Source organism: Falco cherrug, chromosome 1 (genome assembly GCF_023634085.1).
Source record: "Falco cherrug isolate bFalChe1 chromosome 1, bFalChe1.pri, whole genome shotgun sequence".
Lineage (NCBI taxonomy): Eukaryota > Metazoa > Chordata > Aves > Falconiformes > Falconidae > Falco > Falco cherrug.
The window spans coordinates 119,369,474-119,396,956 of NC_073697.1; the positions used below are offsets into that span (position 1 = coordinate 119,369,474).

The 27,483-nt window shown below is 60.3% G+C and overlaps 1 protein-coding gene across 12 annotated transcripts; it reads left to right on the forward strand.

Moving 5' to 3' along the window:
* The first annotated feature begins 1,369 nt into the window (after positions 1-1,369).
* RNF157 (ring finger protein 157) lies at positions 1,370-26,811 on the forward strand. 12 transcript variants are annotated; one of them, XR_008730194.1, is made up of 20 exons: positions 1,374-1,612; positions 7,179-7,297; positions 12,194-12,282; positions 12,831-12,977; positions 13,490-13,607; positions 13,722-13,788; positions 13,959-14,002; positions 14,411-14,458; positions 14,748-14,819; positions 15,385-15,544; positions 15,800-15,912; positions 16,267-16,505; positions 16,599-16,707; positions 16,921-17,032; positions 17,563-17,759; positions 17,905-17,970; positions 18,316-18,364; positions 19,863-19,973; positions 21,838-23,670; positions 24,144-24,251. XR_008730194.1 is itself a non-coding variant. In XM_055698719.1 (20 exons), exons 1-19 carry the CDS (start codon positions 1,525-1,527, stop codon positions 23,668-23,670), a joined length of 1,989 nt encoding a protein of 662 aa, XP_055554694.1. In that variant the 5' UTR covers positions 1,375-1,524; the 3' UTR covers positions 24,144-26,811. The 12 variants fall into 12 exon arrangements, 10 of the variants coding, with proteins under 10 accessions (XP_055554763.1, XP_055554749.1, XP_055554756.1 ...); XR_008730195.1 differs by having other exon boundaries at positions 21,865-23,670; XM_055698719.1 differs by having other exon boundaries at positions 1,375-1,612; positions 23,630-23,670; positions 24,144-26,811.
* The last annotated feature ends 672 nt before the right edge of the window (positions 26,812-27,483 follow it).

Below are 27,483 nucleotides of genomic sequence, written 5' to 3' on the forward strand. Positions count from 1 at the left end.
AGCAAGGCAGGGGAGCGGGGCCGCACCAGCATTCAGCAGTTCTGGGCTGCACTGGATTTTTAAACAATCCATGCGCAGAACAGGGTCCCCACAACATGCACTGGGGTGAGCAGGGATCAGCCCCTGGGGTCTCGGGGCTCCCAGCTGGGTGCCAGCACCAGGAGCTGGAGCAGGCTCCCGGCACTGATGTCGCCCTCGGCTCCTCTTTGGCCGATGCTCCCCTTAGCACCCAGCCCGGGTGTGACATCCAGTGGCACCGACACGGTGTCACTGCTGGGGTTGGGGGTCCCGGTGTGACAGTGGCAGGCTGACAGATGGGGTACAGAGCTGCCCCTGGGCTTGCCTCGGTGGTGGCTGCTCTTCGGTTTGGCTTTTCTCAGCCGCTGTTGGGACTGTGCAAGTAGGAAGCCGTCAGGGAGGGAGAAGCTGTGTCCCTCTGCGGGGAGGTGTGAGGGGGGGACCCCCGGGGATGGCCTTGGCACGTCACCGCTGAGTAGCCGAAGACATTGGGGCAGCTGATCCACCTCCCTGCACATCTCCCGTTTGATATTTATAGCACTCGTGTTATCAACTCAAATCAAAATCATGTGATGCTCCACTAACTTGCGCTGCAGGACTAATTAATTACCCATGTTTTTAAGTGAGCGGTCGAAGGGTCCATCCTTCACCTTTATCTCCAAGGGGGAAATGCGAAGGTGGCCCATGCTTCCCAGTAGCTTAACACTGAGGGAACTGGGGGAAGCTGGTTGGGGGAGTGTTGGGGCGCGCTGGAGCAGACAGGCAGCTCCCTGCCTCCAGAGGCAGCGCCCGGCAAACGCAGCTGCTCCTGGTGCGGAGCGGAGCTGGGAAGGCAGGATGGAGGAGATGGAGGTGTGTACTGGGGGGGCTTTAATCTGACCCCCCTCTCCAGCACTATGCAGCCCTGGGGTGCTGCGGGAGCGGCTCAGCCCCCGTGCCAGCCCCTGCTCTGTCTCCTTCCCCCTGAGCCAGGCGAGCTGCTGGGAAAAACGGGGGGCTTGGCCTTCTCCCGGGCGGCTGGGGGGTACAGGGCCAGAGGGGCCGTGCTCTGAGCCAGCCCGGGGGGGGCAGGCTCAGTCTCACCCAGGGGTGAGGGTGGGAGGAGGGTGATGCTGGGGGGGCGGGTCGGGTCACTGGAGTTTTCGACTGGGGGGTGTGTGGGGTGGGGCAGGTGAATGGTGCAGGGGGCACCAGCGAGCGGTACTGGAGCAACTGGCGGCACTGGGGGCTCGCGTGTGCCACCGGCGGCGGGGGAGCACGGGAGCAGGGTCCTTGTCCCCCGAGCCGCGGCGGGGCGGGGCGGGGCGGGGCGGGGCAGGGCAAGCCCCGCCCGGCGCGGCCCGGCCCCGCATTGGCGCAGCCCCGGCGCTAGCGCGGAGGCGGTGCCGGGCGCGGCGCAGAGCGCAGGATGCTGCGGGCGGGGGCCGCCGCCGCCAGCCCCGGTGCCGGTCCCGGGCGGGAGGGCGCCCCGCCGCATCCCGCCCGCTGAGCCCCCCCGGCCCGGCCATGGGGGCTCTGACCAGCCGGCAAAACGCAGGGGTGGAGGAAGTGGATATCCCCGCTAATTCCGTCTACAGATACCCCCCGAAATCCGGTGAGCCCCCGGGGGGGTCCCGCGTCCCGGTGCCGCTGCTGGGCGGTGGGGGGGGGGAGCGAGCAAGGCAGGCACCGGGAACGACCTTGCTGCGGTCGGGAATGCCCCTGCGCACCCCAAAGCAAACCCTGACTGCATGCAGCTGGGGGGGGGCACCCTAAAAATACAGGGCTGGTGCTGAGCACCTTGGCTCTGTGGGGCGCGGCAAGGAGGGGGCACCCCTGGACCCACCCGCGGGGTGCCCCCTCTCCGGGTACCCCTTTGCCAGCCAAACCCGGCTCCAAACTTGGCTGAGTTGATGCGACTTTAATGATATTATTATTATTTGTATGCGTGGCCCGTGGCGTTCGGGTGGGAAAGCTGGAGCTCTTTTTACAGCTGGTGCTGGCTGCTGGGGAAAAGCCTGGATTTATGTTCCCAGGAGGGTTGATGGAGGCTGGGGTGGGAAGGGTCGGAGGGGGGGCCCCTTTGCCAGGGCTCTGCCCCATAGAAGCACCCTAGTCCCTGCCGTGGGGAGACTTCTCCTTCCCCGGCTCCTCGCTTGGAGGCTTGGCGGTCATGTCTCTCCCGCTCCCAAGGCCGGCTCTGTCTCAAACCTTGTGCGTGACCTTGGAAAATCCGGCCCTCCCCTCCTTGTCTCGCTTTTCCCTGCAAAGGACCGCTCTGAGCGGGTGTCCGGGGGGGGCATGCAGGGGTCGCGGTGGGGAGAGGGGATGGAGTCTGCTCCTTGGGTGGGTAGTGCTTCAGAGCTGCAGAAATACTGATATCGGTGGATGATGCCCTGGAGCACGGTGTGTGCATGTAGGGATTGCCACAGGATCCTTGTGGCACTGAATATTATTAATAGGTAACTATTTTGGTAGTTAATAGGATAAGGTAAACGCTTGGATCGTTAGTGCTGTGACAAATTACTTGCTAATTACAAATAAAGACCTCCTTAGGAAGAATTACAGCCAACACAAACCCCTACTCTTGTCTTGAAAAGCTGTGCTTAGCTTTTCTTTTTAAATTTTAATCTAAACTGGGTTGTACGGTTGGCCAGCACATCTGCGGTAGTGCGGGTTAACTGGGGCGCTGCGGGCCCGAGGCGGCAGCCTGCCCTTCTGAGGGCTCCCCCTGCTCCCCCTTTTTCATGGTTTCAAGGCCTCTGTCACCTTGATGCCAGGTGAAGCTGGACCAACCCATCGTGGGTTTGCTCCTTGCAGGGGCTGTGGCTCTGTGCATCAAGGGATTTTGGCTTGGAACACCTTAGTTAGGGGCTCTTGAGATACCTGGGCATGAAGGAGCCTGTACCGTGCCCTGCTCAGGGGGAGCAAGTGCACCCAGCTGAGCACTTCCAAACTCATCTCAGCTGGCAGAGAACACCTGGCTGATGCTTAACTCTGGCTTTCAGGGAGAAACTGGGGCTCCCAAGTGTGCTCAGCTGGGCCCTACGGATGGGCCTGGGCAGAGCTGGTGGGGACAGTCCTGGTGCTGCCTGGGGTCCTCGGGGAGCAGGGCAGGAGGTGCCCAGGTGCCATGGCCATCTGTGCTGGAATGAGGGGTGGGCTGGTGGCCGCAGGAGATTATGGCTGGTTTGCTTTTAATCTGTGAGGGGATTTGCCTTCAGCGCTGCCAGCAGCCGTGAGGGAAGATGTGCCAGGCAGCGGAGCTGATTCCTCTGTGGCGGCAGCGCATCTCTCGCCTCAGATGCTCCCTGGAAACAGCCACTGGCTTTGGAAACGTGGCCCAGATGGGGCCGGGGGGGGGGTCTCACAGGACGCCAGGGCATTTCCCTCTGTGAGACATGGCTTTGGCTGTTTGGTTGCAGGCTCACTGGGGATGGCCAGTGCCACCCGTGGGAACAGGGCAGCCACATCTAGTCCCCATCAAGCATCTCCCCTTCCCATCCTGGGGGTCCCGTCCCCTCCAGGCAGGGTGCAAATGGCATTAGTTAAACCAGTATTTTAAGGCAAAGGCTGAGATTTACTTCAGTGGCTCTAATGTCACGTCAGCAAAGGCGATGGGAGGGGGAGCAGGCAGGGGCTGTGTGTGGAGCCCGCTGCCTGGCTAGTGGGATGGCTACCGGGGCAAGTCCTCGGCTTTCAGGCCCTGACCCTGGCCAAGGCCAGCATCGAGCTCCAAGGGAGGGGGGACAGTAAGTGGGACCTTGGCTGGGAACAGGAGCGAAGGGGTTACCCAGGCAGTGACACCCCCAGATCTGGGGGCCCAGCCCCGGGGTGGTGCCACTGCCATGGCACAGGGAGCGGTCTGGGGGCTCTGGGGGGCTGTGGTGGGTGATGGCTGACGCAGCAGTGCTGTGGTCAGGGTTTGGCTTTGCCTCCGGCTGCTGCTGGCTCTGGCTGCCTGCTTTAGAGTGCTGAATTAAATAAGCTGCAGCATGCCAGCTCACCAGGCGGTGATGGGACGCCCCGGGGCAGAAGCACCCAGTGCCTTTTAACTGGCCAGGGCATCACCCAGATGGTGCTGTGCCCATCACAGCACCCCGTGCTGGCACGTGCTGCCACGGGGTGTCCTTGTGCCAGCACCATGCCATGGCCACCTGGCTGGGGTGACTGCAGGCTGTGCAAAACCCTGCGCTTCCCTTGCTGGGAGTGTGCAGATGGGCTGAAAATGAGCTTTTCTATTTTAACCCTTTTGGAGAGCAGGGCTGTGACCCTGCCGAAACATCCAGGCTCTGACACTCAGGAGCCAGAGGCTGCGTTGCCAGAGCCAAGCCAGACCCCAGCAGGGCAGCGATGGCTTGGGGGACGACGCAGGATGTGTGCCCATGTGTGCCAGAGCCATGGGCACAGCCAAGTCTGCGCCTGTGGGGTCCTCACCTGTCTGGGACATCTGGGCAAGGTGGCATCCCTGGCACTCACGGAGACAAAGGGCTGACAGCCTTACGGCACTGGCTGGTGCCAGATATGTCCCACATGGTGGTGTCGGCAGGCATGCAGGACACACTTTGTTTGCCAGGAACATCATGCAGTTTTGGTTTATTCCTTCTTTCTAGCAGCTGCTCTGTTCAGCCCTTCCTGCACACTCGCCAGGCCTCTGAAGTTTAAGATCTCATTAAAACCTGGCTTTCCCTCTGCAATGTGACTGTCCTTGACGGGCTTTCCTTCCCTGGGAGTAGGCGTTGGTTAAGGATTTATAATCAGCTGATAATAAGGTGGCTGTGGCTGGAAAGGTTCTTCCCTCCTCTGTCACCCAGCTGTGCCCATGGGGTCACCGGCACCCAGTGGGGCTGGCAGGCTTCTGCCGATGCCCTGGGCTTTTCCCACCATCACTCCAGGCTCTCATTTAATGGCAAAGTGTTTAGAGGACTTTCCCTGGGAGGGAGCACAGGGCCCTGCTGTCTGCTGCAAAGGGGGAGGTGAAGCCCCTGGGCCACTTACGGGGTGTGCTGGGGAGCCTGCAGCGCCCAGGGGTGCTCCCAACCCCTGGCAGAAAGTGTTGGGTGATGCCAGCGTGGTCCTCACCTGCTCTGCCCATCCTATGGGAGCCCCCAGCATCCACCAAACCATGCCTGGGGCCATCACAGAGAGCCTGAGCTCCATTTTCCAGCTTTTCTCCAGTGCTGGGGTAGCTTTTCTGCAGGTTTTAAAAATATTTTTTATTATTATTTTCACCCCTCCCCATCTCCAGCTCTTGCCCCAGGTCAGTGCCAGGAAAAGCTCTGGATGACCCTGTTCTCCCCGGCCGTGCCATTGCAGGCAGCTCTGAAGATTCTTTGCTCTTGGGTTTATTTTTCACGTGGCTGCATCCTTCCCTGGGGAGCTGCCTATAAATTATGTACATGGAAAATGGGACCAGAAAGCAGCAGGCATCAATAATTGATGGTTGACGTTTGCTAACGGGCGCCCTGCATCCGGGCATCCCTGTGCCACAGGGCCTTTGAGTGAAGCTGTATGGCCCCTCTCATCCCTCCCGCCCCGGCGTTAGGTCCTGTCTCCTCCTACCCTTTGGGTTTGGGCTCAGTTTTAGTTTTTAAATGCAGTATTAAGGCCTGATCCACCCCTGGGCAGTCGTTGCATCTGCTGGAAACCGACTGCAAGCTCTGACTTCAGTCTGCACAAGCAAAGCCAACAGCCCAGGCTTGAACTCCTTTATCTGCAGACCCCAAAGGTTTAGTTTTGGGGTGTCCCAGGGGCGGGGGGGTGTAGGTGGCTCTGTGCTCTTGGGTTTTTGTAAGCCAGACCCTGTCCCTGTGGCTGGTGGGATGCAGGGGGCTGTGTCTGTCCTACATCTGTTGCCTCTCCTGACCCCCGGTGCTTCTGCTCGCCCCACTCTGCTGCCCCATCCCTCTTCACCTCCCCATTTCCATTCCTTTTCCCAACGCAAGAAGTCCCAACCGTCCTGCCCAGGCTGGATCCTGTGCCATGGCGTGCTTTCCCCAGGCAGCCACAGCCCCGATCTTACAGACAAGGAGCTGGCACCAGTCAGCTCCTGGCCAGGCTGGAAGGAAAAAAAAATAAAAAATCTCTTCTTGTGAAGAACTGCCTGACCTGGGGGCTGCTTCCAGCTCAGGGGACAGGACACGCTGGTGTTTTGGCTCTGTGCTTCACCCTGTGAGGGAAGAAGGGATGCTGGTTGTTGTCTGGCATTCACCAGGGCAACGTGCAGCGCTTTGCAGAGGGGTTGCTGACCTCCTGGAGGGTCTACAGCCCCTCAGAATCCTCCCTCCTGCAGGTGAGCCCTTCCTGGGGAAGGCTGCAGACTAAGAACTGACACAACTCAGTTCAGGTGTGCTTTGCCCACCTTTCTGGTGGTGGCTGCAGCAAACCTGGGAAGGTGTCTGGCCTCAGATGGCCCAGGGGGTCTGCAGCACCGGGCTTTGGGTGGCAGCAGCCCTGCCTGTTTTGAGGGCTCCGTGCCTGGCCTGAGCCCCCCGTTCCCGGCAGCGTCCGTGAAGATGTGGGAGCCATCCTGGCTTGCAGTGCTCGGGCAGGACAGGCTGCGGCCGCTGCCTCCCCTGCCTCCTCGGGAATTTTGCTGGTGTTTATGCAGAGGATTAGGGCTGCTCTGCCCTCCCGGGAGCCATCTCCCCTTCCCGCTCGCAGACCTGGATTCGGCCGCCCCTGCCAGCGCGGGGATGGCTGAAGGTCGGGGTGACCTTGGGAGGCTCAGGCCAGGCTGGGGCTCGCAGGGATTTTCCAGGCAGGGAAAGGGGAGCAGGCGCCGCGCTCCGGGGGGATGCAGCCGACGTCCTGGGGTATGAATCTGCACCCATTAAATCCCATGGGATGGAGCAGCCCCCGTGCTGGGCGTTGCTGTGGGGCTGGACCCCTGCCCCCAGCCTCTCCCCATCCCAGCTCTGATGGCCGGGCAGGGATTGCTGGCAGCAGGGGGATGTGGGCAGGGAGAGGGGAGGGCAGGACAAGCTCCCCTTCCTCCTCTGCCTGCCTGGGGGCCGGCAGTGTCAGCTCAACCCAAAAGGCTCCCAGCAAGGTGTCCCTGGGAGCGAAGCCACCTCTGAGCCACCAGTTCAGTGGCTTCATGTCGCTCCATCACCTGATTGAAGCCCCGGCCTCGCCCCCCCCCCCCCCTCACACTCAGGTGGTCTCCGTTTTCTTTCCAGGGAGCTACTTTGCCAACCACTTCATCATGGGCGGCGAGAAGTTTGACTCCACACACCCCGAGGGTTACCTCTTCGGCGAGAACAGCGACCTCAACTTCCTGGGGAACCGGCCTGTGGTGGTGGGCACCGGGGGGATTGGGGCTGGGGGGATCGCTGGGGCCCAGCCATGCCCCTTCTTCCCATGCTAGTGACTCTGTGTGTCATGGGGGTGCATGGTGTAAGGCTGCTGGCTGTCACCCCCCTGGGGCAGAGCCAGCCAAGCATGCCTGGGGTAGCCCGAGTGGATTCTCTGATGTCTAATACAAGGGCTGGCTACTCGCTCTGCTAGGGACTGACCCGGGTCTCAGCCTGTCCGCCCGCATCCGTGCGCTCCACAGCAATGCCACGTTACTGCTGTGTCTCTCGCCTCGCTGCCAAGCTTGGGTTGCAAGGGGTGAACAGGTTTGCAGGTGGTTGGGAATGGACTGATGTGGCCCTGATGGTGACTGAATGCCGATTGTGTGACATCTGCCTTTGGGTGCAGCTCTCTGCAGAACCCCTGTGGTGGGTCAGCGGACCTGCTTGTGTTTTCTGACCTGCAAAGGCTGCTTGGGTGCACAAACCCACCAGCTTAAAAACATGAGCTGGTAAAGAAGGTGGCGAGGGGTAATGGGCTGATTTAGCACAAGTCCTTCCCTCTCGCTGCCTTTCCCAGCTCAGCCAGGAGCCATCTCCCAGCCCACAAGGGAGCATGTGGTGGGGGACGTGCCAGTGGTGTGGGGTAGAGTAGCTTGAACAGGAGCAGGTGAAAGTGTTCCCCAAACTCTAGCAAAAAAGGGGAGAAAAAAATTAAAAGGGGCTGGGGGAGGCTGTGGGCAGCACTGATGGGTTTTGTGGTGCTGGGTGCTGTGGCTCCAGCTGGTCCCAGGGCACGAGGAAACACGGCTACAGGGGAGGTCCTGGGACCCTGTGGTCCTGGAGGTGTTTTTTCTGTTCGCTGCCTTTGGAAAGGGAGGACGTAAGAGTGGAGCCGTCCGCACAGCGGGGTTTCAGCCATGGGGGTAACGTCCTCTGCTCCTGTGGGTGCATCTCAGCGGGGCAGCTTGCCAGTGGCAGCTAGAGCAGTGCGGGGGTCACGCATTAAAAAAAAATAAAAAATCAAAGTGAGAAATTAAAAGGCACCAAAGCTTTTTTTACTGTGTCAAGATTAACTTGCTTGGTGCTAGTGGCCCGGCTCTAAACCGCTGCCTGCTCTGTGTTGTGCTGGTAAGGCTGCTGCTGTCCTGGTTTGTGTTTCCTCCTTCAAATCAGCTTTGGCAGCGTTTTGGCAGCATCGTACGGTCCTTCAGTGGGGAAGCACCCAGCCCTGGGCTGTGCCAGAACAGGGATCCCAAGAGAGCCAAGGGCAGGAGCACCCCCTAGAACCTGTGAGTGCTGGGTGGGCGAAGCCAGCGCCTTTCTCTCCATCCTCTGTGCTTCCCCAGAAAATGTAAAGTCAGCACTCGGGTTGTCAGTGAGCGCTGAGAAATCCTCTTGATTACAGTAAAAGCCTCTAAACTGCCCAGTGAGCAGTTCCCAAGTCAAATGCCCTGACAGCAGAAGCAGCGGGGAAGGTAAAGGAACAGCTTGGAAACAGCAGAGAGAATTAATATAGCGTTGCAAACTAAATTGCATTGCTTCGGCTTAATTACTGACGGCCCTGGGCTGCAGAGCGGTGGCTGAGGTCCTGTCTCCCTGGGGATCAGGGGTGTTTTGGGGCTGGGCTCTTGGGTCAGGCCAGTTTTGGGGGCTCAGGGAGGGGTCGGGGAGGACCTGTGTTGTTTCTGGTCTGAGCCTGTATCTAGGCACCGTTTGGGCATCTCTGATGCTGCCTTCAAGACCTGTCCTGATGCTTCTTGGCTGTGATGCCTTCGTCTTCTGGCCTGCTGTGAGAGCCCTGGCTGGGCTGGAAAGATCAGAGCTGGCCAGTGCTTTTTGGTGGGGGATTTATTTTGGGATCCTTGAGTATCAAAGACCAGGAGGTCTTGGAAAAATTGTGGGCCAGGTCCTCTCTGAGCTGAGCACCTTGTCTGAGCTACTAACAGCGCTGCTGCCGTGGGGATGTGCAGAGCACCCAGAGGCTGTGCAGACTTTCCCCTCCACAGATACGTGATAATCTGGATTTTCCAGCTCGGAACAGGTTCCCAAGGGGCTGGGAAGGGTGTTACAGGTTTAAGTAGCTGCTGCTGTGCTGCAACACCCCTGCAGGGGCTGAGGAGCAGAGAAGCTGCTTGTGGAGAGCACAGGGGAAGCTGGGGACTGTTGAAATGTGCCCCTGGGTTTCCCTGCCCATACAAACCCACCTGGGTCTGCTTCTAGAAAAACCCCGTGAAAGATTTTTGAGGGTGCTTTTTGGGTTTTTTTTTCACTCTAACAGAAGCCAGCCTGGACCAAATGTTGCTGTAGGCACATGGACAATGTTCTTAGATGAGTAACGGTTGCAGTGAGGGTTTTTTTTCCCTGTTGTTTTTCATCTTGGTTTACATCGAGGAGATGTGCAAAGTCCTTTAAACAGCCCCTTTATGCTGTGCAAATCCAAGTTGCAAAATTTCGTTTAAAAAAAAAAACACCCAACCCAACCCCTCCAAAAAAAAAAAAAAAAAAAAAAGAGCCTGCACGTGGGTGTGAAAAGGCCCAACTGTGATGGCAAAGTGGTTTCTGCAGCATGAAATTTGCCTGCGGCACTTCCCCATCCTGCCCAGCCCCTGCAGGGCTGCACCCAGGGGACCTGGCTGCCCCTTTCCTCCTCTGTCACCCACCCCTGGGTGCTGCGGCGGGAGGGGGCTTGCACCCACGGGTGCTCTCCCTGCCAGGGCGAGCTCTGCCACTAACTGCGGGATGGTTTGGGTATGGCTCAGCTGTCTAAGGTGCAAATGAGCAAGATTGGATTACTTCATTAATTTGAACAGCAGAGGATGTATCGTGACAGGGCACAGTGCGTTGTGACATGCCTTTTCTGACTTGCTCCCTTCCAGCTGCAAGGGGTGATTCTGCAGGTGCACATTTAGTGACTCGTTAAAAAGCACATTAACACCAGATTAATGACTCAGCCACCCTTTTCCCCTCCCAGAGGGAAGCGAGGGGGCAGCAGTTCCAGGGTGCTCTGGGCTCATCTTCAAAGATTCTGGTGCCATCAGCCACACTGGGGCCAGCCCAGGCTTTAGCCTTTCTATGCCGCCAGTGGGACCAGAGACGTGGGGTGGTGGGACACAGGAGGTGATGCTGGGATGGTGGAGGAGGGATGGGGCAGGTCTGTGCCTGCGCTGCCTGATCCTGTGAGCAGCCTGTCCCATCCCATCACTCTGAGCCCAGCATGGGTCCCCCAGCCCCATCCATCCTGCTCTACAGGCTTTGGGGACGGGGAGGGTTGGCAATGGCTTTGGGGACGGAGAAGGTTGGCAATGGCTTTGGGGACGGGGAGGGTTGGCAATGGCTTTGGGGACGGGGAGGGTTGGCAATGGCTTTGGGGACGGGGAGGGTTGGCAATGGCTTTGGGGACGGGGAGGGTTGGCAATGGCTTTGGGGACGGGGAGGGTTGGCAATGGCTTTGGGGACGGGGAGGGTTGGCAATGGCTTTGGGGACGGGGAAGGTTGGCAATGGCTTTGGGGACGGGGAGGGTTGGCAATGGCTTTGGGGACGGGGAGGGTTGGCAATGGCTTTGGGGACGGGGAGGGTTGGCAATGGCTTTGGGGACGGGGAGGGTTGGCAATGGCTTTGGGGACGGGGAAGGTTGGCAATGGCTTTGGGGACGGGGAAGGTTGGCAATGGCTTTGGGGACGGGGAAGGTTGGCAATGGCTTTGGGGACGGGGAAGGTTGGCAATGGCTTTGGGGACGGGGAGGGTTGGCAATGGCTTTGGGGACGGGGAGGGTTGGCAATGGCTTTCCCATGTGAGGGCGCCAGGGACATGGCAAATGGGCACTTGGCTCTCTGTGGGGGTCCCCAGGGCCACGTGCAGTTTAGTCTTGTCCCCTCAGTATTGGGGTGCAGGGGGTGCCTGGCTGTCCCTGACCTCCCACCACTGGGCTGGGGGGGGCGGGGCGCACGAGGGACCCAGGCTTGGTTAGCTCTTCCCTCTCCCAAGGCAGCAATGGAGCCCTTAGGCTCTTGTGAGCATCTGCCATCCCCGATGGCACCTCATGCTCCGGCTGTCCCCTGGCACACGGTGACAGCTCACCAACAAGCCGGGTGTTAATCCCCGTGTAAGCCTCTGTCACTCCCACGTGTGCTTGCGTTGTCCCCCCGGGGAGGCTGATCCCTCCCTGCGGCTCAGCCTGCCTGGGAGACAGTGGGGCGGTGGGTCTGGCGTCCCTTCCCCAACACCCCAGCTCCCTTTGGGTGGCTGCAGTGCCAAGGGGAGGGTGTCCACTGGCTGCCACCATGTCCCCTCTCCCCAGCAAGTCCTGTAGCCTCTGTGCAGGTAGACAGGGAGGACCGGGAAGGACAAGGTCACCTTGGAGGATGGTGTGACACCTTTCCCTTGTAGTGCTGCTGGCTGCCCTGTTGGCTCCTTGCTTTGGGAATCCATCCCAGGGAGAAGACAAGGACACTTGTGCCTGTTCCTTGGCTGCAGGCAGAGAGGGAGCTTCGTCCTCCCCCTGACCAGCCTCATCCAGCAGCTCTGCGCTGCATCAGCAGCCTAAAAATACATCAGCAGCTGCCTGCCTGCCCCGTGCCCCGTGTCCCCCTCGCCCTCCAGCTGAAGGGTCGAGGAACAACCCCTCTATGTGTGTGCCTCCACCCCGGTGAAGCTGTCACCTGCAAAGTCTGGGCTTGCTCTTCGCGGAGGGAAGGCCGTGCCATCATGCTGCCTGGTACCCAGGTGCCAGTGGGAGCTGTGAGTGCTCAGCACCCATCGGGATACGCAGGCCACCCTGGGTCCCTGTATACAGGGTGATGGGTCGGGGCTGGGTCACTGGGGAGTCTGGGGCTAAGGTCCGTGGCCACTGTAGTCCTGCCACGTGTGTCTGCCTTCACCGGTGTCTCTCTTGTCCTAGTTCCCTTATGCTGCTCCACCTCCTCAGGAACCCGTGAAGACCCTCAGGAGCTTAATCAACATCCGCAAGGACACCCTGCGCCTTGTCAAGTGAGCCCTGCAGGGGGAAGATGGGGCCGGGCACCACATGAACATGAGCCCTGGGGAGGGAAGGGTCTGGCTGGATGCTCCCAGGGGATGCTGAGCACGGGGATGCTCTCATCGTGGCGCAGGCGGATGCAGGGGACAAGCCATTGCTGTACACATGTGCCCCTTCCCCTCCTGGCACGGCGAGCTTTCCGCACGCGGGCACTGGCTGTGCTGCGGGATTAAAGGAGCTTAGTGCTACCTTTGAAGTGCTTTGCTTTTTCTTCCTCCCCCGCCTTGCAAAGGCTTTGTTGGGGGGAGGCTGGGGATTGCAGCCAGGCTGGGAGATTTGGGATTACAGCTGAAATCTGCCTGCAGCGCTTCCCAGTCTGCAGGCTTGACCTTGGCCATGCTGGGCCCTCCTGGCGTGCCTCGGTTTCCCCTGATGGAGGGGGGCAGCCCCTTTTGGGGCCATCGGTGCCGAGGGCAGCCTCATGGCAAGGAATCAGTCTTGGAGCACCCCGAGCCATCCCTGAGGGGTGCCTGCCTCCCGGGCCCTCTGTACTCCCCAGGTGCTCAGAGGAGGTGAAGACCCCGGGGGAAGAAGTCAGTAAAGCCAAGGTGCACTACAACGTGGAGTTCACCTTCGACACGGACGCCCGTGTGGCCATAACTATCTACTACCAGGCGACTGAAGAGTTTCACAATGGGGTGGCAAGGTGAGGAGCCTCAGCCTGCTGTGTCCCCCCCAGCTAGGGTGTGGGGCTCTGCTGATGGACACGGAGCCCTCTCCTCGCTGGAGCATCTCCCCTCCTCAGGGCACAAGGCAGCTGCTGATGGTGCTGAGGATGGAGGGTGCTCCTCACCTCTGCCAGGTCCCTGCCAGCCCCCACCACTCCTTCCCCATCCCATCCTGCTCCCTTTTTACCTCCAGGTCAGGGCTGAGACCAGGAGAAATCCTTGCTCCTGCTGGTCCCCACCAGGTTGGCTGTGGAGTTGTCCCTGTCCCCTCCTGTCCCGCGTTGGCTGCCCTGGGGTTATTTTTAGCCTTGTGGATTATTTTAGCCCTTTTTAGGACTTCTCACCTCAGCCCCAAGAAGGCATCCAGGAGCAGGGGACAGGAGTGACACCTTATCTCTTCCATCTTCCTGGCATCCCCATGAGCCAAGGGACCAGGAGGAGCACGGGGACACCCACATGTCCCTGACTCTGTCCTCTCCCCACGGGACAGCTACATTCCCAGGGACAACAGCCTGCAGTCGGAGACGGTGCACTACAAGCGAGGGGTGTGCCAGCAGTTCTGCGTGCCCTCCCACACTGTTGACCCCTCTGAGTGGAGCGAGGAGGAGGTGGGTCCCACCAGCTTGTGGCATCAGCCGTGGGGTTGGGTATGGTTATGGATGTGGGATGAAGCCTTCGTCACTGCTCCATCTCGCCAAGCCTCTCCTCCTGTTTCTCTCCAGCTGGGCTTTGACCTGGACCGGGAGGTGTACCCCATGGTGGTGCACGCGGTGGTGGATGAAGGAGAGGGTGAGGAGTGGGTTCCTTGCTGGGTTGAGATTTCCCAGTTGCTGGCATTGTGATGCCCACCCTTGCACCAACTGGGCAGAGCCTCCTGCTTTTCCTCGCTGTCACCTGCGGCTCTGCCCCATCCCCTGAGCCCTGCGTGTCCCCTGAGCCCATCCCTTTGTGTCTTGCAGAGCACACTGGGCACTGCCACGTGCTGCTGGCCACCTTTGAGAAGGTAAGTGCCAAGATGGGGCTGTCCTGCCCCTGCTAGCCCCATGCCCACCGGGTATGAGAACCTGGAGAAACCCTGCGGGGCTCGGGCTGGTGCTGCTGGGCTGGGGCTCTTTTGGGGCTGCTCCTGAAATTCTGGGACCATCCCCTAATTTTAAGCGCCCATTTTTGAGGCATTTGGTCTCAACTCCATCTTCTTCCTTCCTCCCACAAGTCTCCAGCCTTGCAACGTGCATGACAGCCCACAGCTGCCTGGTACTGGGGTGTCAGGAAAAGCCAGAATTGCAGCAGAATGGGCTGGACGGGAGCAAGGAGGGAGTGGCAACAGCTATGGGGCGGGTGGGTGCTGCAGCACCGGGGTCCCTGGGGTGCTCGGCCCCGGTGCCCACCTGTGTGCTCTCCTCCCCTCCAGCACAGCGACGGCACCTTCTGCGTGAAGCCCCTCAAGCAGAAGCAAGTGGTGAGTGTTTGGGTGTCCCCAGGGTGGTGGCAGCTACTGCCCTGCACATGCTTCTGGAAAAGGTGACGAGGGGCTTCTGGGGAGCAGCAAACCCCAGTGCGGGCATCAGTGTGCCCCTGCCCTGCTCCTGCCTCCCAGGGAGCTTCTCGAGTGCAATGTCAAGTACATCAATGCAAAGAGAAACTGCAGGTGTTGGGGTGAGGAGGGCTGGCCCAAGGAGGGGGCCAGGAGCCGTGGGGGCTGCGGTGGGCATGTCTCTGCTCCTCACCCCTTCCCCCTGGGGTTGCAGGTGGATGGTGTGAGTTACCTCCTGCAGGAGATCTATGGCATCGAGAACAAGTACAACACACAGGACTCCAAGGTACGCACCTGCATCCCGCCGGTCTTCCCTCTTCCCTTCCCCTAGCACGGGTCTGGCCACTAAAACATGCTCAGGGCGAGAGTTTGCAGCATGGCACGGAGCTGCCTGGGGTGTGCGGGTGTTTGGGGACACTTTGCGCTGGCATTGAAGCTGCTGGAGGCAGAAAGCTGAAGGATTGAGCTTTTTTTTTTTTTTTTTTTTAGCCCCATGCTTTGTGGTCCCTTATGGGGGAACTGATGGCTGGATCTTAGGGATGGCTTAGGAGGGCACTGTGCAGCTCAAAGCATGGGATGTGCCTCATGCTCTGTGCTGTAGGTATAAAAGTTGGGGTGGAGGTTACATCCCTCCGTGGGGTGCCTGATACCTCTGGCCCCATTTCCCAGCCTTCAGGAGGGGAGGGATAAGGTCCCAGGGTTGTATTTCAAGAGCAGACAGCCCAGGGACAGAGGCAGGACCCCACAGCGAGCTCTTGGGGCACCCAGCCAGCATTTTAGGGCATTCACCCTCGTGCTACATGGGCTGGGGACCCCAGGGTCAAGCGGTTCCCATCTCTCCCGTGGGGCAGGTGGCCGAGGACGAGGTGAGCGATAACAGCGCCGAGTGTGTCGTCTGCCTCTCAGACGTCCGTGACACCCTCATCCTGCCCTGCCGCCACCTCTGCCTCTGCAACACCTGCGCTGACACCCTGCGCTACCAGGCCAACAACTGCCCCATCTGCAGGCTGCGTAAGGGCTGGGGGGGCAGCTGGCAGCTGGGATGGGGTGGATGGCATCTCTGGGAGTGGGCTGGCATCTCTGGGAATGGGCTGGCATCTCCCGTCCTTGGGTCCCGGTGTCCCTCCAGCCCCACATGCAGCGATGCTGTGCAGTGCAGGGATGCCCCTCCTAGGAAATGGGGTGGCATTTTGCAGGGGTGCGTGGGGGTGTGTGTCTCCTTTCAGCACCTGGTTTTCACCCCACCCTCTATCCCTGCTGTCATAGCTTTCCGAGCTTTGCTTCAAATCCGAGCCATGAGGAAAAAGCTGGGTCCCCTCTCACCTACCAGCTTCAACCCCATCATCGCCTCGCAGACCTCTGACTCCGAGGAGCACTCGGTCAGTGCCTGGCTGAGCCTGTACCCCCCCCGACCCCCACCCCAGAAGCTGTGGGATCCCTGACCCCCTTCACCCTGCTGAGGTGGGAGGTTTAGGGGTGCACGTGTTTCCTGCAGCCAAGGTTAATTTATTTAATGCAAATTGATCTTAGAAAAAATGCAAGGTTGATATTGCAGGGAAAGGGCTTTTGGTTGGGTGGAAAGACCACAGGTTTGGGGCTTTCATTTGCGCAGGGAGTTTGTCCGTTCTGTACCTTTTAGCTTCTCGGGGCATCCTGATCCCAGCGGGAGTCAGGGAGGGAGGCAGGGATATGGCCTGGGGAGGACCCTCACCCCATCTTCCCCCTCTCCCCAGTCCTCGGAGAACATCCCCCCGGGCTACGAGGTGGTGTCACTGCTGGAGGCCCTCAATGGGCCACTGACTCCCTCGCCAGCCGCCCTGCCACTGCGAGCACTGGGGGACTCCCCGGGCACGGGGACCCTGCCCTCCTACGGCAGCGATGGCCCCCTGCCCCCCCTGCGGGCCCTCTCGCCCCTAGAGCGTCTCCCTGACTGTGGTCCTCCAGGGCTCAAGCTGAAGAAGAGCCTCTCCAAGTGAGTACTGGGGTGAGCACAGCGTCCGGGGGCTCTGGGGTTCTGGGGGCTGTGGACAGGGATGAAGTCCTCTGCTGTGCCCCCTCCGGGCAGGTCCATCTCGCAGAACTCCTCCATCCTGCCCGAGGAGGAGGATGAGAAGTCATGTACCGAGTCAGAGCTGAGGGTCTCCAGGAGGAGATCCCCTGCCCAGCGCGAGGAGGTGAGCACTCTCCGGAACACCAAAACACACTGGTGCTGAGCCGAGGCACTGGGGTGGGGGTGGCATGTTCAGGGGAGACTTGGGACCAGCAGGGCTGGCTGGGGTTTGCCCCTCCTGGGTCTTCCTCCATCCCTAAGGATGCCCGGGGGAGGCTGATCCACCCCTGCCAAATATTCCCCATCCTCACCTCCCCATGGGCTCTTCTTCTTCCAGGAATGTGGTGCGACACCAGACAGCGAAAATCTCACCCTGTCATCGTCGGGAGCCATCGACCAGTCCTCGTGCACTGGGACACCCCTGTCCTCCACCATCTCGTCCCCAGAAGGTACGGCACAGTGGGACTCACCAGTGTTGGCAAGGCAGGAGAGCAGCATTGTAGTCTTGGGTCTGTTCCGCTGCGGGGGGATGCAGGGTGGGCTTGCATGGCCCTCTTCCTACCCTGCCATAGACGCTGCACGAAGCCCCAGGGTGTCACTTCTGCGTCATCACCCATAGACCTGAAGATGGGGGGCATGAGGGCACTGATTGTCCCTGCTTCATCACCCCACAGACCCAGAGGTGGGGGCACGGGGGCACCAATCACCTCTGCTTCATCACCCCATAGACCTGGAGATGGGGGGACCGATTGCCCCTGCTTTGTCGCTCCATAGACCCACAGACGGGGGCTGTGAGCCCCAGGGACCCGCTGCTGGCAGCTTTTCACCCATCACACCTCCATGGCATGCAGCAAGTCCTCGGCTCTGCACCCCGCTCCTCCCCGTTAGCCCCCTTTTCAATTAGCTGGTGCTGTGCCGTGACTCGCACTGGTGGGCTGGGGGGATCCAGCAGCCCCGCTCAGCCCCCGCTCTCCCCCAGAGCCCGTCAGCAGCAGCCTGGCTCAGTCCGTCATGTCCATGGCCTCCTCCCAGAGCCAGCACTCCCAGCTCAGCACCGACACAGTGTCCTCCATGTCCGGCTCCTATGTTGCTCCTGGCACGGAGGAGGAGGAGGAGGAGGAGGGGGACATGCTCCCCTCACCTGCGGCCGCCAGCGCCACAGCCTCCGACGGAGAGGTAGGGGCTGGGGGGCTGTTGATGGGTGGCCGTTGCCCCCAGGTTCAAGAACTTCCCCATGGGATGTAACTTCTCCAAGCCCACTGGCACCAGACTTTATTTTTTATTTTTTTCCCCTTCCATCTCTCTCACTGTCTTCCTGCAGTCGACGCCTGTGGAGTCACCAGATATGAACTTCGTCAGCATCTCGGCGGAGGAGCGCGATGCCGAGGTAACTGTAACTGCCAGGTGGGGCTGGGAGCCGTGGTGCCACCCAGCACAGCGCGGGGACCCCGGCCGTGCCCAGCTCTGGGTGCCCATGGAGGGGGAAGCTGCACGGCTGGCACCACATTCCCCCACGGCTGGGCTGGGGAAGGGGCTGCCCCCATGTCCCTGTGAGGCTGCCCTGGGGATGGATGGGGCAGTGGGGCTGTCCCCTGTCCAGGATCATCTTCCTGGTCCATGGGAACCCCCGGGGCCAGGGACGTTCCCCCAAAGGGACCCAGGGACAGCCCCCGGCGTGGTGCTGGGACGCTGTAGGGCTGCTAACGCTGGCTGCCTCTTGCCTGTGCTGCAGGGCAATGACGTGCTGGAGGACGAGGACGCCTCTCCCACGCAGGAAGACGGTAAAAGGCCCCCGGTTGTTGTCCCCTTACTTTCAGTTCACTGTCACCGGTGGGCAGCCAAGCGAGTGGCAGGTGCTGTGCTGCCCCCAGCTCCCCTGCCTGCCAGCTGCCGTGTCGGGGAGAGCTCTGGGTGACTCCGTGGGCACTGGGGCTGGGAAAGCATCTGTCACAGCAGAGCCACCCACGGGGGGGTTGAACACCGGTGGGTGGGGGAAGTCAGCTGGCCACAGGGACCCCGGTGAGCGCAGTGCAGGACGCGGAGCAGGGGACGGCTGGCGTGCAGGAACTGATGGTGTTTCCGATGGGCCAAGTGGGAAAGAGGCTTCTCTGTGTTTTCCCCCTTGCCAAAAAGGTCTTTCCTCACATCTCTGGAAGTCTCCCCCTTAAGGACCCCTGTCTGGGCTGGTTCCCATAGGAAGGGGCTGCAAAACTGTTCCCTTTGGGATGCTTTCCTCATTTCTTTTTAGCCTGTCCTCAGTGTGCTTTTGCAAGCCAACACACGCACATTGAGGGTTCCTCTCGCCTCCTCCCTTGTGCTCAGATAGCCAAGGAAAGACGTGGTCACCCCTGTACATTTGGGCAGTAGGGAGGCCCCCAGTGTGCCCCCTCTCATGTCTGCAAGTCTCTGGTTAGCAAAAATATGCCAAAACTGTTCCCCCATCCAACCCGGACACTCGGCCAAACTGGAAGGCAGGAACACCCATCCCCAGAACGTGACCGCTGCCCTGCGGGGAGGCTCTTGCTGATGGGGAGACTCAAACAGGACAACTGAGGAGCAGCTGGGGCTTGTGGTGGACATCCATGGGCATTCCAACAACTCCAGGAGCAGGATGGCCTTTCTCTTTAGGACACGGTCCTGTGCCCGTTATCAGCAGGGCTACTGGCTTATTTGGGAACATCCCTCCTGAGGTTTAGTCGCCTGCATCTGATGGATGCAGGTAAGAACCTGGGTGCTGATCTCTCGTACAGGTGATGCTAAGAAGCAGTTACCTCCCTCAGCCCCGAAAGCCTCCATTCCCCCTGCAAAGCTTGGCTACGGCTTCTCTTGCCCCACGCATCCAGTTGCTGCCTCCTCCTGGCATCCCCGCGGCTCTCATGCACGCGCTGATGGTGCCGGAGAGGCTCCGGTGGGAAGTAACGGGTGCCACCGTGGCCCGGCTCTACCGACCCGGGACCGCTCGGCTGTGCCGGGGGGAAGGTTTGGTTGAACCCCGGGCAGGTTCACGCGTGGTGCCCATCACCGCATCGTGGCTGTTGCGCTGCCCTTGGATGCGGCTGGTGCAAGGAAAGGAGCAGCTCGGACTGTGCCCAGGCGTTATTGTCCGCTCTTCACCCACTCCTGTCTAGATGCATCATTTTTATCCATTTTTTTTTTTTTTTTGAAAGAGAGTGGGGAGGGGAGAGGAAAAGACCCAGAAATCCCACACCCCACCACTAAAAAGGCAACGGCAAGCCCCAGCGCTGAGCCGCAGCGTTAACTGCCTTAACTCCCTTCCAGGCCCGAGGACAGGCGCTTTCCTCGGTCTGAGGTGTGACAATAACAATGACTTGGGCATCGCACACGTGAAAGCGCTGGACAATAAACTGTGCTCTGAGGCCTGCTTACCTGGTGAGTGGCCGTCTGCTGAACATGAACTTGGGGTGGGGGGGACAGTTCCACTCTTCCCTGCATCATGCCAGCCCTTTGCATCCATCCCTCCTCTCCCATCCCTGCCATCCCCACCACCACCATCCCCACTGTCCTCACTGCACCCCACCACCCATCCTGGCATGGGGCTGAGCACCAGGCATGTCGCCACCCAGCAGCCATAGGTCAGGGTGACCTGTCCCCATTGGGATGTCCCCAGGGGCTTGCAGACTTGCTTTTCTGGGATGCGTTGTCCCTTGGCCAGGGGCTGCTGGCACCCTGGGGACACCAGCCCTACCTGTGAAGGTGGTTGCTTGCACGGCTGTAACCTGGTCCAGACTTGTGGTGGAAGCAGCAGTATTTTGGGTTGGGATGTGATCCACAGCCAGTCCAGCCTTACTGCAGGGGCTGCCTGCCTCCCCCTCCTCTTCCTCCAAGGCCTGGGGAGACAGGGCACGTAAAGTCAGGTTGTCCTTCTGCAGAGCCCCAGAGTTCACCCCTCTTTTCCATTTCTTCATGCCTTCTCTCCCACCCACCTTTCACTTCTGTTTCCTCCCACCTTGTCTCCATCCCTTTTTTTTCCTTCTTCCTCCCTCCCAGGCTCCTCTGTCCGTGTGAAAGTTCATGTTCGCTCTGTGCCAACACTGTTTTCTCAACCCACGCTTGTGTCCCCTCCCCGCCCAGAGTTGCCCAAAGGTGACAAATGTATTGGTGACCCCGGGTCCCCAGATAGGCCAAGGGGGCAGTGGGCTGGGGACCCTGCCCAGCACCACAGGCTCCTCTTCATCAGCCTGTGTGTGGGGGAGATGGGGCAAAAAGCTAAGACAAAGCCCTCTGAGGTCTAGGTCTCCATCAATACATTTGTGGACAAGCTGAAAGCAACTCTGCCCTGCCTTGCCCCTTCAGCTAAATTTGTGGCAGGTCCCAGACCCGCAGCGGGTGCTGGAGAGCCAAGAAGGTGGGTGAAACCTACTGGAGGGAGGGGAAATCCTTCCTTCCCCTCTTCCCCTCCAGGAAAGCTTCCACTCCTGCTGCCTCGCCTGTTTCTGGTGGTTTCTGTGCTGGAGAAACATGGCTGAGGCTCTTGGGGAGGAACAGGCGCCTGCCACAAATGCTCTGTGTCCCCTCCATCACCCTCCAGCAGCAGCTGGCTGAGCCTCACCAGCCTGGGGGGGCTGGGGAAGGGGCTGGGGGGGTCCCAGCAGCACCCCTGCCTTTTCTGGGGATCCTGGCAAAGCATCCCCCAGCTGTGGCACCAACCAAAGCCATCCCTGACCGTGTCCCCTGTGGTTGTGATGGGGGAGGATGAGGAAGGGGGAGCTTTGCAGCCCAAACAGCCCTGGCACGGGGTCAGATTCTTGCTCTGCTGGAAGGAGTGCAATGGCCTTGTCCCCTGCCTGGGCTGGGGTGCAGAATCTGGCCCCTGGGCTGAGCCCAGCTAAGGATGCACTCTCCATCCTTTGGCCACCACGTTTGTCCATGCGTCCGGCGGCCGTGCTGCTTGGAGCCCTCCGCAGGGAGCCGCGCTGCCGCCCGCATGAGAGGGGCAATCCGGCCTCAGCGTTTGCTGGGAAAAGTGGGGGGCTGCTGCTCGTGCCGGGGCAGAGGAGGTGCAGAATGGGGGCTTTGGGGCTGGCTGTGGTCCCCTAGGGATGGCAGAGGTGCCAGAGGGAATAACGCCAGGGACACAGAGCTCTGCCTGAATGGGGTTGGAGGGGGATTGCCCTTGGAAGAGCTTGGGGGAGCTGGAGCGGCGGAGGGGAGCAGCCACCGGCGGGGCTGTAATGGCCGGTTGGTTGCTTCCTGGTTGCAATCGGTGTTTTGCAATGTTGGTTTTGTTCCTTAGACTCAGGGCAGCTCCTTCCTTCCCCAGCCCCTCTGCTCCGCCCGCCCCGGGGCATTCACCCAGCAGCCACCTGCTGTCAGGACTGAGCCGCTTTGCGATGGAGATAATTTGAGGCACGATGTAATACTGGTGGTGCTGGATTGCAGTCGCGGGGCTGGTTTGCATGCACTGAAAACGTCCTTTTGGGCAGAGGTTTCTTGCAGGTTTGGATGTAACAGCATCCACAAGGCCGGCAAGAACGAGGTGGACTTTTACTTTGGGGCCAGGTGCTGTTTTCTTGAAAGCTTAAAAGAAAAATCACCTTGACCAGAGATGATGATGATATTGTTGTTATTCCTCCCCCAGTTACTCTTGCAGGGAGATCTGGGCACGATTAAACCTATGGGTTGGGTTTTGCCCTCTCCATATTGAATGAAGCCCTGAGTGTGGTTCCTCCAAGCTGTTGTGAATTCTCTGCAGATTTCAGTCTGGTGGGAAAGAGCCTTGGGAGGAGTCAAAAGGCCACATCCCGGGGATTTTAGGACACAAGGTTTAAACAAATCCCACAGACCTGTGTCCTTGAGTGGATCCTGCAGAGCCCCGGGGTGTGCGGTGTGTTGCAGGGGCTGTTCCCAGGGCTCAGAGCATCCTCCAGCCATGGCCGCAGCCTCTGCATGGGACAGGGTGGCAGAGGCAGTGCTGGAAAGAGAAACTGGGGGGAGGCACCTGCCGAAAAGGCTGGCAATGAGGTGGGGAGGGTTGGGGAGCTGCTGCGTTGGAAGCAGCAGAGGACCTGAAATCCCCCAAGGGTTTTTGCTGGTTTAAACCCACAGCTGATCCGAGCTGGGCCAGGCGAGCTGCTGGGGTCTCGCTGGAGTGCTCTTTGGGAGCCAGCGTGCACAGGGCAGGTCTGGCGGCTGCTAATGGTGCTGGGGAGCCCTCTCCCACAGCCCAAGGGGAGACAAGGCGGGTGGGCAGGGGGCCGAGTCCCCGCTGCAGGGCCAGACTGTGTCCTGCTGCCCCCAGCCCTGCTCCTCGGCAGGCTCCCAAGGGTGCACTGAGCTGAGCTGGGTCTCTGCATCGGAGCACAGCAGCGACTTATGCAATATCAACCTCTTAATGGGATTTTGGTGTGCGTGTGTATGTGTGGTCCTGTTTAATTATCCATTCCCTCCGGGATCTGCAGGCTTAACGTGCCTCGCTCTCCAGCCTGAGTTCACCATGAAATCCAGTTGAAACGGCAGCTGTCACCTCCCATAAATCAGCAGGCAGCGGGTTTTCGTTGTTCCCTTTCTGGGAAAGCCTCAGCGTTTGCCCTCGGCCTTGGGGTGCCCTTGCACGGCCCCCCGGCTCGGAGCTGCCCCCACCCCTGGGCACAGGGCTTAACCTCGCTGGTGGGAGCAGCCGCCCTGCTTTGGGGGTGCACCCCCTTCCTAAGGGCACCGTGTAGCCTCTGGTCACTTAGGTGGTGGGACGCAAGCCACGGGCCCGTCACCCTGCCCCAGCTGGAGGGTGCTGCCTGAACCGGGAGCCTGCAGCCGGAGAGGAGGCATGTGGGGACCCGGCTCCCCCGTGCCACAAGCATGTTCACCCCTTAGTTCTCCTTGGCACGAAACCCCAGAGGGCACCACGCATGACAGCCTCCTCGCCCAGTGCCCAGCGGTGGCTCCCTGTCCTCGTCCCAGACCCGTTTGCAGGTGGCGAGCCCCCCCGGCCCCCTTGAGTCACCCCGTTTGTTCGTTCGCGTGCATGCCCCTGCGCCGCCTCCGCTCCCACCTTCACCATGTGCCTTCTGGTCTCTCCTGCCACGCAGCCGCCGTGCCGGACTCCTGCCCCATTAACATTGAGGAATAGGTATGAGACCTCCAGAGCCTGACCCGCCTCGCGCCCCGTCACCTTGGGGGGGGTTGGCACTGGGTTGGCACCCCTCGCCCTGGTATTGCTGGTAGTCCCCTGACTGCCCTGGCCAGGGTGACATCCCTCGGTGCCTAACCTGCAGCCCCCACATGCATCTACCTGTGCCCTCTCGCTGGGCACGGTGGGGGCAGAGGCAGCCCCCTTCCATTTGGGCTGTTAAAACCTGGCCATGGTGCAGTGTGCTTCCCGTTTGCACCTTGGCATTCCCGAGAAATGAGGGGTTGAAGGGGCTCCCCTGACCCAGAGAGGTAAGTGCAGGCACTCACCAGCCCTTGCTGCAGCTAAAACCCAAAGTGGGGCTGGGGAGGTGGGTGTTCGTTGGGGAGAGTAACTTGCATCCCCCACGGGAAGATGAGCCGAGCGTGCCAGCAGGCTTCAGGAGCCCCTAACCCCCCGTTTTCTCCCCGCAGGCCCAGAGGCAGCCAACAACAACGTGCGGCTGCAGCAGGCGCCCTGGCCCCGCCGCCCCCCCGGCACCCGAGACCTGGAGCAGGCAGCGGCCACCCTGCCCGTGTGAGGGCTCAGCCTTGGCAGGGGCGTGCACCCCACTGCCCACCCAGAGGGACCCTGGTGTCCGGGCACCGTCGGCGTTGCCACCTCCACCCCTTGGCTGTAGCAGGACTGAATTTTGAAAGAAAAGATGGTAACCTTGACTTTTCCTCCCTGGCCCCGCTACGCAGAGGGGAGCCGAGAGCCATGTCACTTTGGAGCCCCTCATCAGCACCTTCCCATCCTCCAGCCCCGATGGGGACGGCCTGGGGTCCCTTCCTGCCCCTGGCCATCTCACACCCCAGGGCTCCTCTCTTCCAACGTGTGGAGCAGGTGGGACGGGGTCACCCCACAAAGTGGGTCTTGGGATGTGGCCGGAGGGGGACAATGGCAGGAGGGTGTGGGTTAAAGGACAAGCATTGGCATTGGCATCCTTGGTGCATGAGCCAGTGACCTTCACAGGGGGCCGGCCCCCCCCAGGTTTGCTGGCTTGTGCCCCTGCCATGCCATGGGCTGTCCCCATGCCATGCCGTGGGATGTCCCCGTTAATGCGTGGTGGTGATGGTGCCCTGCTAGCTCCCCCTCCCTCCACGCTCCTCCTGGGCAGCACGTGGGCTCTTGAGCCTGGCCTGCGAGGCTGCTTTTCCCCAGGGGACGGAGCAGGGTGGCAGGGGTGGGTAGGGCATCTGGTACTCCCCCCGGCCCCCTGGTCACCAGCCTCTGGGGCATCGCTAATTTAACCTCACTGTCTTCCGCCCCGCTGTGAGCTTGGGGCTCGGGGCTGTGCCCTCTCTGGAACAAGTGCCAAAAGTGTCACTCCCCCGTCCCACCTGTCTTGCCCTCTCCATTGCACTTTGTAGCAGGGGGTGGATGCGGGTGTGGGAGCTACTCCCCGCCCCTCCATCCCCATCCCTCTGGCCAGCACTGGGCTGACAGTGTTAGTGGGTTTTGCTCCAGGGGACAGGCACACAGGTACACCGTTGGGGTAGGGATGCAACCACAGCCTTGGGGACCTGATGGTGGCACTGGCAGTGACCAGGCTCCACTTTAGAGAGCATCAGGGACAGTCAGAAGCCACTTCCAGGAGCATTAGACTCAGCAACCCAATCTAGCAAGTTCTGGAGCTGTTTAGGCCAGCCTAGGGTAGGAAGCTGAGCCCCCCCCCCCCCCCCCCCCTTTTCCCCACCTGGTTTTGTCACACAGATGGGATAGCAAAGGCCACCTTCTCTTTGCAGGAGGAAACTGCATTTCAAGCTATGTTGGGACAGAGATGTTCATCCAGTGATCACAGTGTCCTGCAGCAGCTGCAGGGTGCATGCGGGGAGCAGGTCCCAACCACCTGTCCCCATGGTGGAGCATGGGCTGTGCTGACAGCCCTGGCTCCTAAAGGGGGATAAAGCCCTTTTTGGGGCTGGGGAGTGCGTTTTCTGCCTGGCTCACAGCTGGGGTCACGGTAGCTGCTTGCCCTGTGGCCCCAGTGTGGGTCCTGCCAGAGGTGGGGTCAGCAGCGGCCACCCCGCTGCTCCCTCCCCTGAGCTGGCACTCCACCATGTCTCCTGTAAGCTCAACAGCTCTCCAACTCCTCCCTGGGAACCCAGGGCTGGATGCTTCATGGCCGGGGGGTGACATCTCCAAACTGCCACCCCATGGGATGGGAGCTGCTAACAGCAGGGAAGGCTGCAGCAGCAGGGACGAGCCTTGCACCCTGTTTGGCGACATGCTGTGTCCCCCCCATGGGGACATGTTGCCCAGTGCCGTGGTGGGGCAACTTGTGGGTTTGGGTGTCCCAGCCCTGAGGAGCCAGCAGCACCGTGCTGGACGCAGGGAGAGCTTTAGGCATTCACCATTTTGCTGTGCTAAGAAAACCAGGGGGGCTGCAGGAGGCCAGCTATTCCCTAACCCTCTGGAATGGGCAGGGGAGGGAAAACCAGGCTGGTGCTCCAGGGATGGCTCGTCTACCAAAGCCCAACCTTCCTCATGGTTTCAGAGGGGACAACGAGAGCTCTCTGGGCTTGGCCAGGCACCATGGTGTAGAGCTGCAACAGTCCTTGTGGCTGCTGGCAGGTCAGCCCAGAACAGGCAGGTCCTTGCTCAGGAGGGTTCTGGGAAGCGACTGGGAGAGTTTTCTGGCTGCTCCAAGCTGTGTATCTGTCCCCAAGGCTGCAGGAGCTGCCAAGCAAGCTCACAGGGCAAGCTGCACGCTGGGGCAGCTGCGTGCAGGCACCTGATGCTCACTCGGAGGTACTGTGGAGCTGTGATGGTCAGGAGCTGGGAGGATGCTGTGACCAAGCAGCATGCTGCTGCCCGAGTGTGAGCAAAGAAATGAGCATCCTCTGCTGTGGCACAGGAGAGGCACAGGGATCTGGGCGTGGGTGACACCGGTGTCATCCTCAGCCACCCAGAAGGGACAAGGGGCAGGCAGGAGCTGCCAGTGCTGGCAGTGTGGGGTGAAAGGCATCAGCCCTTTGTTCCATTGATCCACCCATCAGGGATTTAAGGAAGGAAACCAGATTGCTGCTTATGACTTTGCTTTGAGCATGTTTTGGATTTTAAGAGTATGTTTAATAAAGGGTATCTTATGTCGATAAAGTGTCCCAAGTTATTTCATGGTTACAAGGTGAGGGCAGTCAGGGTCTTGGGGGTCTGGCGGGTGGAAACCCTTTCTGGCTGGGAGCATCCACCCACCCATCACCCAGGCACCTCCCCAAAACCAGCCCAGCTACCTCAAACCTCCCTAAAACACTTCCCAGGGTCCCTTCCAACTCGCATTACCCAACCATCCTAAATCCTGCCTCCTCCAAGCCCTTCCAGGATGGAGAAGGTGCAAATGCAAACAGAACCTTTGCAGGAAGAGCCTGGCCTGGGGTAGTGGTGTCTTCCTGGAGTGTGGGGTATGTGTGACCAGGCAGATGGCACAGGCTCCATGGCCCCTGGCACTGCTGCAACTGGTAAGGACACCCAGAGGGGACTTTCCTGGAGAAGAGGATCACTAAGGAGCTGGGTGCTCGTGCAGGAGAAATCCCTCCAGTGTTGGGGAAGAAAACTCTGTGCTGGGACATGATGCCTTGAAGGTGAGGAGGGCTGCAAGGAGGGGTTACGATTTAGCTTTAGGAGGGGGCTGATGCATGGTGGGGGGAAGCACCTTGCAGCTGCAGGGGGAGGGCTTGCAGACAGCCAGATCCTGCAAAGAGGGAGGATAGGGAGAGGGAACCAAGGACTGAAGTGCTTTGCCCCAGGCTGCTCAGGAAAGCCCTCAAGCTC

Coding starts and splice junctions, on each gene's coding strand:
- RNF157 (XM_055698788.1), top strand. CDS start 1,525: ATGGGGGCTCTGACCAGCCGGCAAAACGCAGGGGTGGAGGAAGTGGAT. Junction 14,003..14,410: donor TGCTGGCCACCTTTGAGAAG/GTAAGTGCCAAG, acceptor CCTCCCCTCCAG/CACAGCGACGGCACCTTCTG. Junction 16,506..16,598: donor CTGAAGAAGAGCCTCTCCAA/GTGAGTACTGGG, acceptor CCCTCCGGGCAG/GTCCATCTCGCAGAACTCCT.